At 35.4% G+C, this 17,265-nt stretch overlaps 1 protein-coding gene and 1 pseudogene across 3 annotated transcripts; both read left to right on the top strand.

The window, feature by feature from the left end:
* Window positions 1-6,091: 6,091 nt before the first annotated feature.
* Window positions 6,092-10,426, top strand: LOC140956404 (sister chromatid cohesion protein PDS5 homolog E-like). Of its 3 annotated transcripts, none has more exons than XM_073413137.1 (7): window positions 6,092-6,309; window positions 6,606-6,684; window positions 6,962-7,165; window positions 7,323-7,504; window positions 8,162-8,297; window positions 8,370-8,524; window positions 9,623-10,426. In XM_073413137.1, the coding sequence occupies exons 2-5, from the start codon at window positions 6,673-6,675 to the stop codon at window positions 8,187-8,189; spliced, it is 426 nt and encodes a 141-aa protein (XP_073269238.1). In that variant the 5' UTR covers window positions 6,092-6,309; window positions 6,606-6,672; the 3' UTR covers window positions 8,190-8,297; window positions 8,370-8,524; window positions 9,623-10,426. The 3 variants fall into 3 exon arrangements, with proteins under 3 accessions (XP_073269238.1, XP_073269237.1, XP_073269239.1); XM_073413136.1 differs by having other exon boundaries at window positions 8,370-8,534; XM_073413138.1 differs by lacking the exon at window positions 6,606-6,684 and having other exon boundaries at window positions 8,370-8,534.
* On the top strand, window positions 8,337-11,581 carry LOC140991145 (uncharacterized; annotated as a pseudogene).
* The last annotated feature ends 5,684 nt before the right edge of the window (window positions 11,582-17,265 follow it).

Raw genomic sequence — 17,265 nt, 5'->3', positions numbered from 1 at the left:
TCTCACAAAAGAATACTTTTATTTTTTGAATTGAATTGAATCTTGACATTAAATATTCGAATAATCAATATATGTGTTTCAGTGCTCAAATGTTTCTAATACTCAATTTAGATACATTTGTACTTTAATCTCATTCTAATACTCAATTTAGATACATTTGTACTTTAATCTCATTCTTCCAAAACAATGCAACAATTTTTTTTTCTTTGCTCGAGTCATCCCACCAAAAATCCTATCATCTAGAAATAAATTTTGCTTCTCCAAAATCTTGCAAGCCCACAAAGCCGCGTTGCAGGGGCTGCTGCATGATTTCCATTTTGCACAAAACCCGAGTTCCCGATTCTTTTGTCCCTTCTATATAAAGCTGTCGGCAAAAGTGGGAGGGAGGAACAGTTAAAGAAAATGAAATAAAACGTGGGCTACATCTGTTAAACAAAATGAAATTTCGTGGAAGTTTCAGAAGACGCGTTTTATACGCGTCTTCACACTGACAGGGGCTCTATAAATAGAGCTCCCCCCTTCATTCTGAAATTATCCCTTCTTCGAGTTTTCTCTCATCTAATAGCATTTGAGTGCTTAGTTCTATAATATTTGTGTGATATTTGTTCTTTTGTATTAAGAGAGTGTGTGTTCTCTTTGGAAAAACAGTGAGTGAATTGTACACCACAAAATATCATAGTGAAAATTCTTTTCATCTTGCCCGTGGTTTTTACCCTAATAATTTTTAGGGGTTTTCCACGTAAATCTCAATGTCGAGTTTATTCTTTATTTTCGAGTTTTATTATCTCAAATTACCGCAAGTGGGACCAACAAGTGGTATCAGAGCCTGAATTAAAATTTCTTAAAATTCTGAGTATGCTCTGTGGTTGCAGCCTAGACCGATCTTCCACATCAGAAAAGATTTTTTGAGATTTTGTATTTAAGGCGGGATTATTTTGTCCAGTCTACTAAAATTGTTGTAGACATAATTGCAGGCAGGTACGATATAGCAAAGTTCAACGAAAGCAATTTTATGTTGTGGAAAATAAAGATACAAACAGTTTTAAGAAATGAGAATTGCTTGACGGCTATTGGAGATAGACCGGTGGAGATTACGGACGATGGAAAGTGGAATGAAATGAATAACAATGCTGTTGCAAATTTACAATTGGCTATAGCAGACGAAGTATTGTCAAGTATCTCTGAGATAAAAACAGCAAAAGTTATCTGGGATACTCCGACAAAAATGTACGAGGTCAAGTCGCTACACAACATGATTTTCCTAAAGAGAAGGCTTTATACTCTTCGGATGGCGGAATCCTCATCGATGACAGACCATATCAACACACTAAATACTCTATTTGCCCAACTCACTTCCATGAGGCATAAAATAGGGGAAAATGAACGTGCGGAACTTCTACTTCAAAGTCTACCAGATTCATATGATCAACTTATCATCAACATAATCAACAATATTCTTATGGGCTTTTTAAGATTCGACGATGTCTTAACTGCGGTTCTCGGAGAAGAAAGCCGGCGCAAGAATAAGGAAGATAGGTTGGTAACATCGAAGCAGGCAGAAGCTTTACCGATGACAAGAGGAAGATTTATGGACCGTGACTCTAGTGGGAGCCAAAGACGAGGTAGATCAAAGTCGAGAAGTAAGAAGACAAATATTTACTGCTTTAAATGTGGCGGTAAATGACACTTCAAGAAAGAGTGTATGAGTATCGAGAAGAATTCTCAAGGAAATGTGGCCAGTACTTCAGGCAGTGGTGAAATATTAGTCAGCGAAGTAGCAACTGTTGCAGAAGGCATACACAAATTTTGTGACACATGGATTATGGATTCAGGAGCGACGTGGCACATGACGTCTCGGAGAGAATGGTTTGATCATTATGAACCAGTCTCAGGAAGATCTGTATTCATGAGAAATGATTATGCCTTGAAAATCACTGGGGTCGGTACTATCAAAATTAAAATGTTTGATGGCACCATTCGCACCATACATGAGGTACGACATGTGAAAGGACTGACGAAAAGCTTTTGTCCTTGGGGCAATTGGATAACATCGGGTCGTATCGAGAACGGGTTCATGAAAATTGTGAAAGGAGCGCTTGTGGTTATGAAGGCGGAAAAAGTTGCTGCAAATCTGTATGTACTTTTTGGGAGAAACACACTAAGAGACGGAACTAGCTGTTGCATCAAATGGTTCAGGAGAAGAAGTAACAGTGTTATGTCATAGAAAACTCGGGTATAAGTCAGAACGAGGGTTGAAAATTCTCTCAGAACGGAACCTGTTGCCGGGACTTACAAAAGTGTCACTATCCTTTTGTGAGCATTGTGTTACCAGTAAACAACACAGATTAAAGTTTGGCACTTCTACTGCCAGGAGCAAAATCATATTGGAGCTGATTCATTCGAATGTTTGGCAATATCCCTAGGAGGAGCGAGATACTTTGTCTCGTTCATTGATGATTTCTCTAGGAGAGGTTGGGTGTATCCAATCAAGAAAAAATCAGATGTTTTCCAGATCTTCAAAGATTTCAAAGCGCGGGTTGAACTTGATTCTGAGAAGAAAATCAAGTGTCTGAGGACTGACAATGGAGGAGAATATACCAGTGACGAGTTTGATGTATTTTGTCAACATGAGGGCATCAAAAGACAATTCACGACGGCTTACACAACTCAACAGAAAGGAGTGGCGGAGCGGATGAACAGAACCTTGTTGGATAGAACAAGAGCTATGTTGAGGACCGCGGGTCTAGACAAGTCATTTTGGGCGGCAGCAGTCAAAACCGCTTGTTATATTATCAATCGTTCTCCTTCAGTGGCGATTGATCTGAAGACTCCGATGGAGATGTGGACTGGGAAGCCGACATATTATTCTCATTTGCATACATTTGGAAGTCTTGTGTACGTTCTGTACAATGAGAAAGAAAGATCGAAGTTGGATTCAAAATCCAGAAAATGTATCTTCTTGGGTTATGCTGATGGAATAAAAGGGTTTCGCTTGTGGGATCCTACTGTTCACAAGCTTCTCATCAGCAGGGATGTTATTTTCGAGGAAGATAAAGTAAAGGGAGACAAAGGCACACTGAATTCAGAAACTACTATATTTCAGGTGGAAAATAAGACGGACGAAGGTCAAGTTTCTTGTGAAGCAGTACCAGAGCACGAAGAACAAGAACATGTTGAGTCTGAAGTTTCCAATGTGAGGCAGTCAACTCGAGACAGAAGACCACCAGGTTGGCTTTCAGATTATGTCACTGAAAGCAATATTGCATATTGTCTATTATCAGAGGATGGTGAGCCATCGAGTTTCCACGAGGCTACTCAAAGCTCGGATGTATCCTTGTGGATGATAGCAATGCAAGAAGAATTGGAAGCATTAGACAGGAATCAAACTTGGGATCTTGTTACACTACCACGAGGAAGGAAAGCCATTGGAAACAGATGGGTCTATAAGATCAAGCGTGATGGCAATAACCAAGTGGAGTGGTATCGTGCTAGATTGGTGGTAAAAGGGTATGCTCAGAAAAAAGACATTGACTTCAATGAAATATTTTTTCATGTGGTTCGGCTTACAACATTCAGAGTGGTGCTGGCATTGTGTGCGGTGTTTGACCTACATCTAGAACAGCTAGATGTGAAAACAACATTTCTTCATGGAGATCTTGAAGAAGAAATTTATATGCTCCAGCCAGAAGGTTTTGCGGAAAAAAGCAGAGAGAACTTGGTTTGCAGGTTGAACAAATCTCTGTACGTTCTCAAACAGGCGCCGAGGTGTTGGTACAAGAGATTTGATTCCTATATCATAAGCCTTTGATACAACAGACTAAGTGCAGACCCTTGTACGTATTTCAAGAGGTCTGGTGATGATTATATCATTTTGCTGTTGTATGTGGACGACATGTTGGTAGAAGGCCACAACAAAGATCATGTCCAAGGATTGAAGGCACGGTTGGCTAAGGAATTTGATATGAAGGACTTGGGACCAGCAAACAAGATTCTAGGAATGCAAGTTCAACGAGACAGAAGTAACAGAAAGATTTGGCTATTCCAGAAAAATTATTTGATGAAAGTCTTGCAACGCTTCAACATGCAAGATAGTAAGCCAATTTCGACCCCTCTTCCTGTTAACTTCAAGTTATTTTTTAACTAAATTTTTTTCTTGATGTTTGGTTTTGTTTTTTGTTTGTTTGTTTGTTTTTTTTTCCCAATTGAGTGTTTCTTTGAGATTTTAGTTTGTTGTGAACTAGTTATGTTGTATGTCTCTGTATTGTTTGAATTACACATATTTGATGGCAAATATTTAGGTTTTAAGTGTGACAGTGAGTGTGTGGTTCATTTATTCCAATTGTGGGATGATTATCTGAAATTTTTTATAATTCTCAATTATAGTGATTTCATTTCCAATTTATATGATTCAGTATTGGATTATGTAACGACAGAAAATCAGTCCCTGTATATCACATGCATGCAAATTATTAAATTATCAAAATATTTTAATTAAATGATTTTGGATGCATGAATGATATATTTTGAGTGACTAAATGATCAATTGTGTAATTTTGCTCGATTGCATAATTTAAAGATTTTAAGGAGAATATCGGTGGTTGGACGGGGACAGAGGACCGGAGACGATTAAGATGTTAAAGATTTAAAAGCTAAATTTTTTTTTTTAGTTAAGAAAATATTTATTTTAAATAATTTAAGAAATTTAGCATTTTTAAGGTCAAATTTAAATTAATGGACCTAATTTATTGCTTAAAAACTAGGGTTGATTAAGTCCATTAATTAAGAAGCCTTTTTGTTTTTTTTAAATAACTAACCCTAATTAAGTCCATTAATTAAGAAGCCTTCAAGTTATCTTCCGAGATGTGTCCTAGCAGTGAAGCAGAAAGGATGGAGATGTCTCGAGTACCATACGCATCAGCAGTGTGAAGTTTGATGTTCGCCATGATCTGTACAAGACCTGACATTGCTCAAGCAGTGGGAGCAGTTAGTCGGTATATGGTGAATCCTGGAAGAGAGCATTGGAACACTGTTAAAAGGATTCTTAGATACATTAAGGGTACCTCGAATGCTGCATTATGTTATGGAAGATCAGATTTTACTCTCAGGGGCTATGTCGATTCAGATTATGCAGGTGATCCTGATAAGAGGCAATCTACTACTTGTTATGTGTTTACACTTGCAGGGGGAGCAGTAAGCTGGGTTTCAAAACTGCAGACAATTGTGGCGTTATCTACAACAGAGGCAGAATACATGGCAGCTACTCAAGCTTGCAAGGAGGTAATATGGATTAAAAGGTTATTGGAGGAGATCGGGCACAAACAAGATAATGTTCTTTTGTTTCGTGACAGTCAGAGTGCTTTGCACATCGCAAGGAATCCAGCCTTTCATTCCAGGACGAAACACATTGGAGTACAATTTCACTGTGTGTGGGAAGTAGTAGAAGAAGGAAGCGTGGATATGCAGAAAATCCATACGAAGGACAACATAGCTGATTTTCTGACCAAGCCAGTGAACACTGATAAGTTTGAGTGGTGTAGATTCTCAAGTGGTCTAACGGAAACGTAAGCAACAGAGAATGACAAGATTGAAAGGATGTGTGGAGATGTGTTTGATTCTCAATCAAATCTCCAAGTGGGAGAAATGTCGGCAAAAGTGGGAGGGGGGACCAGTCAAAGAAAATGAAATAAAACGTGGGCTGCATCTGTTGAACAAAATGAAATTTCGTGGAAATTTCAGAAGACGCGTATTATACGCGTCTTCACACTGGCAGGCACTCTATAAATAGAGCTCCCCCTTCATTCTGAAATTATCCCTTCTTCGAGTTTTCTCTTATCTAATAGCATTTGAGTGCTTAGTTCTATAATATTTGTGTGATGTTTGTTCTCCTGTATTAAGAGAGTGTGTGTTCTCTTTAGAAACACAGTGAGTGAGTTGTACACTACAAAATATTATATTGGAAATTCTTTTCATCTTACCCGTGGTTTTTACCATAATAATTTTTAAGGGTTTTCCACGTAAATATCGGTGTCGAATTTATTCTTTATTTTCGGGTTTTATTATCTCAAATTACTGCAAGTGCGAAAACAAAAGCAACCTTCTCGTGTATTTTTGGTTGGTTGCGTAAAAAAGTTCAATGTTTCTGAGCGATTTCCTGTAAATGGCTGCTTCAGCTTCCCCAGATAGAAACGTGAGCGATGGTGATGCTGAGGAGATAGATATGGAAGAGGAGTTAAAGAGAGTTCTTTTGGAGTACGGGACTGGACTCCTTAAACCCCGTGATTCTACTGAAGAGCTTCTAAAAAACATGATGTAAGCCCCAATTCGTTTTGTTAATTTGAATTAGAGTATCCCTGTATGCAAGCTTATATATTTCCTTACAAGATTTTCATTTAATGGCAATTACCAAGATTCATGCTTTTTGGGGATTTGTGATATAATCTTTATTGGTTATTTAGGGTTTATGTTTTTGGTTATGCTTGTAGATAATCAGGTGGTTTATTTTTGTTCATTTTTATTTAGCTTAAGTGTCATATTTTGAACCAATTAAACATTAATGTGTTGAGTGTCTCGATTATAAAGATTTCTGATTTTTGAATCATTGCTAGGAGACATGTACCCTTGTGGTGTGCGGAGATTGATTGTTATAATTTCTAGAATGGCAGACATTACCACATGTACAGCACGGTATGTGTATGAATTTCAATTTCATCTAAATATAAGGAAGTTCCACAATCTTGACTGAGAAATTGAGATACAAGCAGGTTTGTTTGTATGAAAGCGTGCTCTGCATTAGTCTTGGCTATTTGCAGAATTAGATTGGAATTAATGGATTTTATGTCAAGAAATAGATTCCGATGAGAATTATGGGACACTGGTAGTTTGACTTTTATTTTATCTGGTCCTGCTTGAAACATTGGGAATTAACTTAGTTTCGAACTCTGATTTTTTATTTACGCCATAGAAAATGGAGCATCTTCTGCAACACTTAAGACAAGGGTGCAAAGAGTTGGTTAATCCTTCACTTGAACCTGCCAAAAAAGCACCAATTTCCGACGACCTTCTAAGACATACTGAAGTGGATGTGAGGTTTACCGTTGCATCTGTCATCACTGAGATCATAAGAATAACAGCACCTGACGTGCCCTACAGAGAAGAGCAGATGAAGGTAACTCCAGACATGCCAAGATGCGCTTCTTATTTTTCACGGATCAATTTCTGCATTTTTTTAAAGTTTAGTCCAAAAATAGTTTGTTATTTCAACTTTATATGTATTGTAAAACTCACGCGTGATGGATCAAATCTTCCTTTTGTTTCATTTTCAGGATTATTTTCTGTTAGTTGATACTGCTTTCAAAGATTTGCCTTCCATTTCTGGACGTGCTAACTCAAAAGTGGTTTTGGTCCTGCAAACTATATCCCATTGCCAGATATGCATTTTGACGTTGGATTATGAGTTGCATGACATGGTTCATGAGACGTTTCACCTGTTTTTGAATGGAATACGGTGAGAGTTCCATCAGTTTTCATCCTTTGTTTTTTAATTTTCCTTTCTTCCAAATCCTAAGTATTCCTCACTACATTTGTTTATGTCTAATATTTAATATTTAACTACCATAAGCTTGGAGTACTTAGCTGGTCTTGAGCAGTTAAGCCTCATTGGACTGAATAAAATTTATAAGCCAAAAAGTTTGATGCCTTTTGGGTTAAAATTTATAGATTGCCTAATTGAAATGAAATCTAATATCTGGCTAATGTGAAATTTTGAGTTGCTTGAGTTGACCATCGAGATTCATTGATATAAGAAGATAGCAAATCGCTGTTAAACTCAGTTTCCAGACAACATTTTTTAATTTGGAGAATTCATTTTATGTATTTTATGTTAATTTCACTTATTGCATCTTGTGTAGATTGCACACCGGATCTTTGGTTTTTACATTATTACAGAGCCAATTATATTTTGGAGTCAGACTCAACTCCTATCCTATAATCCTTTGCATATATCTATACTAGTAGGGATTTGGTACATAGTGTCACCTCCTAATTATCTTCTAATCTACACTTTTATTATGTACAAGAAAGTTCTGTAATAGCATTTAATCTTTATTGGTTATCTGTAGTCATAACTACCAAATACTGACATTTTATTCTTTGCTAATTTTAGGCCCGACCACTCAGAATCAGTGTCGTAAAGCATGGAGGATGTTATGACTGTGATGATTCAAATTAATGTGGATTAAGATGAGTCATCAGTAGAGCTTGCCAAGATCCTTCTCGTTGCTCTGAAGAAAGAAAATGAAGTAGCTGATCTTAGTATTAAATTTTTTATGACATTAGTAATGTCTTTTGATCTTTCTAATTGTTTTCTTCAGAAAGTTTCACCACTTACCTCTCAATTGGCGAAGAAAGTGTTAGAGAAATGTGCTAATGACCTCAAAGACTACCTTCCAGAGGCTGTTAGGTGCATGGAGGTATCTGTTGAGGAGTATGATGATGTTGTTTCATCATTCCAAATTTCAACTCAAAGGTCCGACGTGGTGTGTCTCTCTCGTAATGACTTAGATTAAATGTTGATAAAAGATGTGTTAGACATCAATAAATATATTCCTGAATCAAATTTGATATCATTAAGATTGTAATACATCGTTGATATGATTTTTGTCGAGAAAACATTCGCCACCATGTTAATCCATAAATATTTTTTTTTATCTATATATGTTATTGAACTATTGATTGTATAAAAAAATAAATACTAGAAATTTTTAAGAGGTTTAGTCCTCCAGACATTGTGTTGTAGATGTAACTCTTCTTGGCCAAACCATGTAAATTTTCTATCATGTTGCATTCTCTTAATAACGTTTTCACTACTTTAAAATTCAATGAGATGGATTCTGTACTATGACTGGATTGAGAATTATGTATTCTAAGTTTTGATTTTGCTTTGGCCTTAAGCTTGAAATGACTTGTATGGCTAAGTTAGCAGTTAATTGACTTATTGTTATTTTTTATGCTTTTCTTGATTAATTCGAACCTTATAAATTATTGCTCACATGTTTCTAAAATTCTTGTGCTCCAGACTGGCATACACGGATGTTCCTGTTGAACCGTATTCTTGTGAAAAGATTCTCTTGAAAATTAATTAAATACAATTCCAATACAACCGGCAATCATACAAAAAAATGATCCTACAAGTGGTGGTGTTTTAGTGTGACATCCTTAGTTAAATATAAATTGCAAATGATAATTACTTTATTTCACTGAGTTAGTTTTACCACAAGGAAAGTAATTGTAAAAAGATTTCTATTCCAAATTCGTTCACACTAAGTGCCTTTGGAGCCCATAATCAAGTTTACATCCTGAGGCAGTGCTTGGGGTGTCCAATTTTCTCTTACTGGCAAACTCGGTTATTTTAGTCTTACCAAACTTCTTTTCGGGATTTTTTTTCTCTCCGTTCACTTGAAATTTATGATAGGAGTAATAGGCTATTTGGTTTCCTTTTGTTCATATTACATTGCAGCAAAAATCCTGCTCCATTGGAATCAATGAAGCAGGAATTAAGTGCAATTGTTTTCAAAGGTGGATGTTCTATCGCTTTTATGACCAAATAATATTTCGTGTTTTCCAGGATGCTGATGAGATGGGAGTCTAGCTTCTTCTCGTGGAGAGGTTGATCTTGCAGGAAATGGTGGATTATCCAATCTAGTGGAGAATGACACTGATAATCTGAAGGATCATGAAAATGTTGAGGAAAATCACGGGGCGTTGTCACGTATCACAGATTTCATCAGCAACCAAGTAGGTGTTTTTGATATACCTGCACCAGATGGTGATTGCGCTGATGTAATCGACCCTTCCGTAGATGATGGAAGTAAGACTCCTCTAAACAAGGGTAGTAGTGATGGGTGTTGTAACAGTTGTTGGGGGTCGGGAGCAATCAAGCTTATTTTTGGCCCCATCAGGCACTTCTTTTGCTCTGCTTATTCATTTGCAGATCCTTTGGCCTTTGTTATTGGTGGTCTTTGCTGCCTGTTTAGTTCTTTCTGTGTATTAAGTTCGCTTCCTATACTCATTGCATTAATTATTCAGCTAACGTCATAACCGATTTTTCTTTTCATTTGGTCTTAAATATGCCAAAATATTGGGAGAATATCATTTTTAATGAAACTTTAGGATATATGAGTGGACTTTTAATCCAATTAATTTCTCTATCTTTAAATTGTCTTGAGATTCCTCTTTGATCTTATTTGGTTCGTTCAACATTTGCACATTATGTTCATTTGCTCGTTATATATTTTAGTGATCCTCGATATTGATTGTATACGTAATTATTTACACAGTTAACAATGCAAAAGTAATGTCTTGTCATGTCTGATAACATTCCTGAACTACATTATTTAAATTCTTATCTTTTCTAATATGCTATTGCATCTCTCAGTTAATGATTATGTGGTCTTTGGAGGAGGGCATGCTGGCGTGCAACAAGAAATGGTAAGTTAAAGCCAAATGCCATTGCTGCCGTTGCTCCCACCTGGGCTGGTCCCCTTCCTATTGTGTTTGGTAAAGATTCAAGTATGGTGACGAGGTAGGCGATACCCTCAACATTCTTAGCAGATTAACCAAATTATGATAAGATTTCTTTTAATGAAGCATGGTCATGTTATGGTTAAGAATCAAATCTTTCATCGGTTGACAACATATTCAAAAAAATTTCGCTGAGAGTTCAAGTTTAGATGTGATCTCTAATTGAGTCGTTTTCTTGGAAAAAAACTGTAAGATGTGTTTATCTGTTGTTTGATGCTACACATATTGATTGTATGTAATCAACCTTGCCTCCCCACATCTTTTATTGCATTTAACCAACCTCGTCTTCCCCTCTATCTTGTGAATTTTCAGGTATGAGCTTCTTAGAGGGACCTTAAGGTCCTGCTGTGGGTTGGATGATGTACAATGTGCCTGTGAGTATATGAGAAGGCAATCAAATCTCAGTACAAGTCCCATGTACATGCAGATCCTGAAAATGTAACACCTAGTATTATTGAGAGCAGATATGAGCTAACGAAACAGAAAGGTGCTCGGTATGTGCCTGCTGCTTTCTTGACTGGGTTGCTTGATCCAGTAAATTCCAGGGAGGAGTTCATGGAACTATTTCCTGTGCTAGAAGGAAAGCTGCCTGTGCTAGTTATGTCCACATCACGCGCACCAAAGATATCAAAAGCCGAAATGGAAGCTCTTAGGGGAGCGAAAGGAGTAAGCAAATTTGTGGAAGTGCCTGGTGCTCTCCTTCCTCAAGAAGAGTATCCTACAGCTGTCACAGAAGAGCTATACTGGTTTTTAATCGAGACCTTTGAAGCTAAAGCTTAAGAAATTATTTGTACCGAGTGGCAGACAGCGAGATAAATGGTTTTCTCCTTTACTAGAGTCACGCAAGAGGGCAAGTCGAATTTCTTAACATCATATATATGTAATAGTTCTGTGAATCAAGATCATTGAATGCTATATTACTGATTAGTGCTCAAAGTCTTAAGGTTATTCCTTCCCTTGTTATATTTTATCCAAAATTTTGTTGATAATCATTTTGAACGAATTCGGGTTTGGCAATAAATTGTAACGGAAACCTGAAATCTGTCGTATTCAGACCATATGTTCCAGTCCATGATACGATATCAGCATTCTGGTTTGCAGTTGCCGTCAGAAATTTTGTTTTAGACAGTTTTCAGTACTTTCATGTGACGAATATCGTTTACATACAAGACATGACCTACTTTGTTTTTTCGTTTTGTACTGTACAAAGTCTGATTTCAATTTTCTTCTCAGCCCATGTATTTAACTTACGAGTAAAAGTTATCTTTGAATGTCATTGAGCTCTGGTATTGATGCTTTCATGAATTCAGCTATAAACTCATATGCTCAACCAGAGTTATTAAAGGTTCGAAGCACACTGACGTACACATACACTGCAGCCTTGGTTCAAGGCGCAACTCGACGCGCGTAACTTATGTGAGTACAGCGCATTTTAGAATTAGAAATTAGACGTGTTAAGAAAATTGTATCATATAAGATTTAGTATGTCATTCCCAAGTTATGGAACAGATATGACCAGCCATTCATTAGAGTATAAGCATTAAGAGTTACTATTACATTGATCTTTTCTTGAAAGTTAAAATACTCAAAACTGCTGTTAGGATAATCAGAGGCTCTTGGTAAACCCTATTATATTCTTCTTTGGATCTCTTGTGAGGTTCTCCTGCTTGAAACTTGAATGGAATAGTGTAGTTTCGTGGCTAGAATTTGATAATTCGGTTATCATTAAGCACGGCTCCTTCAGAATGAAATGATAAATTGAAATATAAAGATAACATAACTATTTTTTGACACTGATAATTGTAAAATTTGAGTCAAACGTGAGATGACGTAATCTAAACTTCACACTAAACGATATCTTCTCAATATTCTATAAACTTTAGTCATACAATGAAACTATAGTTATTTCACTTGTTTGTATATGTTGGAGTTGGATGTAACAATCGTTATTGTGGTCTTGCAAGCAAAATGTATTATTTGAGCTGTTATACGATCACAAATTTTAAATAATAGAAAGAGTTTGGTATTACAATTTTCCAAACTATATAAGAAACCAGAATTGATTTCCATCATCTAGTTCTTGGAGCTCGTTAATCATAAAAATAAAAATAAAAAATCAGCAAATATCAAGTATGAAATTGTGAGGTTACAATTCTAACAAGTGTGAATTTCCAATTAATCCCAAGTGTGAAACAATGTTTACAAAGTCATTACCAATGAGATTTTGAAACTTTGGGACCAAATGGAAAGCAGTCGATGGATTTTTCCACATAAAAGTCCTAATTCCAAATAATCATTCTTGAAATATTAATTTTTAAAAGTTCCAAACCAATAAAATTTTTGGCTGATAGCATTGTTGGTCGGTCATTTGGTATGCATATGTTTTTTCTCCAAATCTACTACACGTGTCTTCCCACCACTCATTCTCAAATGTGAAATAAGACCTTTATCACGTATTTCAATATTATACGAATGAAAATCTATAAGTGAATCAAATGTCATAACTTGTGGTAAATAGTGTAATTCTAAACATTCAGATGTCACGTTTCAATTACTCTCTTAACAAGATCAATTATCGTGTCTTAACACATATTAATAAAAAATAAAACTAAATAAATTTTAATTTGTTCTCTCGAACTTTGCTCGCTATAACCTTGGTTTCGCTGACATCCTTATCCAATCCATATTACGTACGTGTGAACTCTAATTCTTAGTTGTCTCAGTCAAGTTTGTGACCATTTGTTAATGAGACAAAAACATACACCATCGACTAGATCATCAGCGAGTGATTTATACAAAACATTATACGATTTAAAATTTTGACTTGTATCATTATTATTAATTAAATATTTTAGTAAATCAAGAACGATTTAGAATGTTGTTTATCTTGATTGAACTTTATACTAACATAAAAAAAGCATGTCGGGAAAATAAAAAATAAATAAAAATAAAGATCTTACACTTTGAATCAATTAATTGACGAGCATTAATTACTAGTGCCCACACATTTTTACTTTATCAAAATAACCTAACAGGATATAAGTCGTGCAAATAATATTGTATCTCAAATCTTGATTTACACATTCAACCTGTTTTCAAATTCTCAAATTAAGACCAAATCTAAATTGTATTTAATTTTATGTATTAGATAATATTTTTTCCCTTAACCTTTGTCGACAATTTTCATCAATCACTACGGCTAATATTTTGTCTTGTCTTGTTCATGATGAAGATGTGTGAAAGAAAAAAAAAAGATGTGTGAGAGTACGTGATATGCATTCAAATTTAAAAGGCGGCTAACAATCAATTTTCATATGTATAATATATATATAGATTTATATACAAAAATAAATCAATATCTATATATTTGAAGTCAAAAATATGTGTGAAACGGTTTCAAGAGTCGTATTTGTGAGACAGATCTCTTATTTGGGTCATCCATGAAAAAGTATTACTTTTTATGCTAAGAGTATTACTACCCGTCTCACGATCGATAAAGATTCGTGAGAACGTCTCATAAGAGACCAACTCATATTTGAATAATTTATTATTATTTTCGAGATTTTTTTGTAAGAATTAATGATGGGAAAAGCCCCACCAATTTTATAAAATGTTTCAAATTTTATAAATTAAAATAATTTCAAAAAATGGGAAAAAAATATTATTTAAAAATGATGTGTCAAGTCGAATACAGCTAATTTTAAACTTGGAGGATTTTGATTGGTTGGAGCCCCACAGCCACTGACCATTTCCTCGGTTTAATCATGCCCATCGTTCATTTTAAATATTCATATTTTAAATAATATTTAATTATTATGAATAATAAATATATATTTTTATATGATTTTGATGGTATAAACAGAAGTTTGACTTTTTTAAGAAATTTTAATTAAATAATTGAAAGTCCTTAAAAACGTCAAAAGTCAACACCGCATTCCCCGCAATGGGTCATCTTGTCTGAAGATCCACACGTGGCAAAGTGGTGCCATCCATCTTGCTATTTGTGGATATCTAATTTATAATTTTTTATTTTATTTTCTCGAGAAAATAATAAATATGATAATTTATTTTCACCTTAGGATCATGGAGAATCTTATCCAGCAATTTGTGATGTTGTTTGACAATTTAATAATAATAATAATATCTTTCACTCAAAATAAAAAATTTATGCATTTTACTTTTCCATAGTATTTTAATTTTTTACAAACCATTATTTCTTTTTTTTTTATGTCCTGTTTGTAGGTGTAAAAAATATCTATTAAAAGTGATAACAATATACGACAGTTACGTTATTATATAATTTAAAATATTTAGATTATATTATTAATATAAACTATATCTTTTAATAAAATGACAATCTTTTAGTTACAACCAAATGAGTTAAACGAATACGACACGGTATAATTTAATTTGATACCCTGGGAAGCGTCCGAGTTATCGGGTCATCATGGGAACTCGGGCTAGGGATGGATCGAAAAGATAAGGGAAACCGAGTTTAGGGCCGACCTAGGTGAAAGGAGTGCTCTTTTATAAGCCATCCATGTGTTGAAAACAACCAGATAAGCTGACCAGAAACAAGCCCGAGCTCTAAGATTAGCTCGACTATTATAAGAAGACTTAATGAATCAAGAACCATGTATGTGTCCTTACATCGAGATCACTCCCAAATACTTCGGAACATGTGTCAATCCTGGGCCTACAAGCATGGAGGACCATACTCTTAAATTCAGTTGTAATAGTGTCAGGGAGGCCTGGGCAACCAACTGCCATGAAGAGTGGTTGGGCACTGAAAATAAGATTATCATTGTCTTCTCTCCTATAAATAATCAAGTTTATTTAATTATAAAACATTCAATTCACTTAACATTTTTTCACGAACACTCAACATATACTCTCTACTACACTTTTCTTTGCGTAAACACTTGACTGACTTGAGCGTCAGACGTTCTTTGCTCTTAAAGATTGTAGATTCTTCAGCCCGGCTATCATCTTTCTAGTCTTTAGTGTGTCCGAGAAAGACCTACCCAACCCAGTAAATCGCCACCTAGCTAACCAAATTTACCCGACCATCATCATTGACGTCGTCTTTGGAAAATCATATATAAGACGTGGATACGATTTCCACCAGAAAATCAGTTCGGAGGGTTAATTGCCGGAGGGAGACAACGGACTCAGAGGTCTCCCAAGAGAATCCACCCCCTCAGCACACTTTCACATAGTCGGTGTTATTATTGGAGCTTCAGTATCCACCAAGGATACTAGTTCCAATAGTCCCAGGTTGTGATCATCGATTCAGTTCCATTGCAATAGTCTCATATCGTGATCTTTGATTCAATTCAATGTTTGGGACTAGTTTTCAAGAATAAATGAGTACATGACTTGTGATTAGTATTGCTTCATCAAATAGATGGTCAAACAGAGCGTACGATTCAGACACTCGATGATTAGATTTTGAGCTGTAGTTATGAGTTCAAATAGAGTTGGCAGGAAGTTTTACCATGATTATTATTTTCATATAACAATAGTTTTCACGTGACTATTGGTATAGCTCTTTTTGAGGCTCTTTATAACAGAAGATGTCGATCACATTTATGTTGGGATGAGTTTGGTGAAAAGTAATTTATTGAACCTGAAATTGTTCAAGAAATACATGACAAAGTTCAGTTGACTCGTCAGAGAATAAAACGTGCCCAGGATCGTCAAGTGAGTCATGCTAATAAACGTTGACGACATTTGAAATTTTAAATTGGAGTTTTCGTGTTTTTGAAGATATTCCCGTTTAGGGGTGTTTTTCGTTTTGGCATGAGAGGTATGCTATCAGCTCATTTCTTGGCCCTTATGAGACTGTTGAGCATATTGAGACTTGCACTTATCGAGTGGAGTTGCCACAGTCGTCGTCTGACATCCACTATGTATTTCATGTGTCTATGTTGCACAAGTATTATCCTAATCCATCTCATGTGATTCAGCCTGATGAGATTGAAGTTGATCCCGCTTAATTGTATATTGAGTCTCATGTATGAATTCTAGATTGCAAAGATAAAGCTCTTCTTATCAAAGTTATACCACTTGTTCGAGACATGAAGTAGAAAAATCAATTTGGGAGACAGAAGAAGAAGAGAGCACATTATCTGTACCTGTTTGATTTTTAGTATGAGTTTTTTGTGTATTTGCTTAATATGTACGATGTATGTGTGTAAAGAGAAATTTTGATGACGAAATTTGTTTAAGGGGTGGTGAAATGTGAGGTTCTTTAATTGATTATCTGGTAATTGGACATATTTAGAATAGTTATTGAGTTTTTAAATTAAAATAGTTATTTATGCCAAATAAATTTAGAAAATGCATTAAAATTTTGTATTTTAGAATATCGGATATTCAAAACGATATAAAATACATATAGAATAAATAACACATGAATGCAAAATAAATACAAAATCATTGGACACAAGTTACTATTATTGGTACTAAATATACACACATTTCCCTATTTAGTAAACAAAAGCAGAAAGGAAACCCTACCTTTCACCCCATTTCCCGTAGTGCAAACTCGTCACCCTGCAGTCGTCGTCATGATACCTCCAGCTGTGACGAAAAAGAGCAATGAACCTAGAAATTGAATCCCCAAGCCATTTCGCCCTATTCATGCTCTGAATTGAAGGAAAACCAGTCAACGAAGCTCTGTTC

The sequence above is a fragment of the Primulina huaijiensis genome, chromosome 13 (assembly GCF_012295235.1).
Source record: "Primulina huaijiensis isolate GDHJ02 chromosome 13, ASM1229523v2, whole genome shotgun sequence".
NCBI classification, from domain to species: domain Eukaryota; kingdom Viridiplantae; phylum Streptophyta; class Magnoliopsida; order Lamiales; family Gesneriaceae; genus Primulina; species Primulina huaijiensis.
This window is presented reverse-complemented; position numbering and strand designations above follow the sequence as displayed.

Bases quoted from the DNA above. Each gene is read 5' to 3' on its own strand.
- LOC140956404 (XM_073413137.1), top strand. The intron at 7,166-7,322 runs GTAACTCCAGAC...TTTCATTTTCAG, and splicing joins ACAGAGAAGAGCAGATGAAG to GATTATTTTCTGTTAGTTGA. The intron at 7,505-8,161 runs GTGAGAGTTCCA...TGCTAATTTTAG, and splicing joins CTGTTTTTGAATGGAATACG to GCCCGACCACTCAGAATCAG.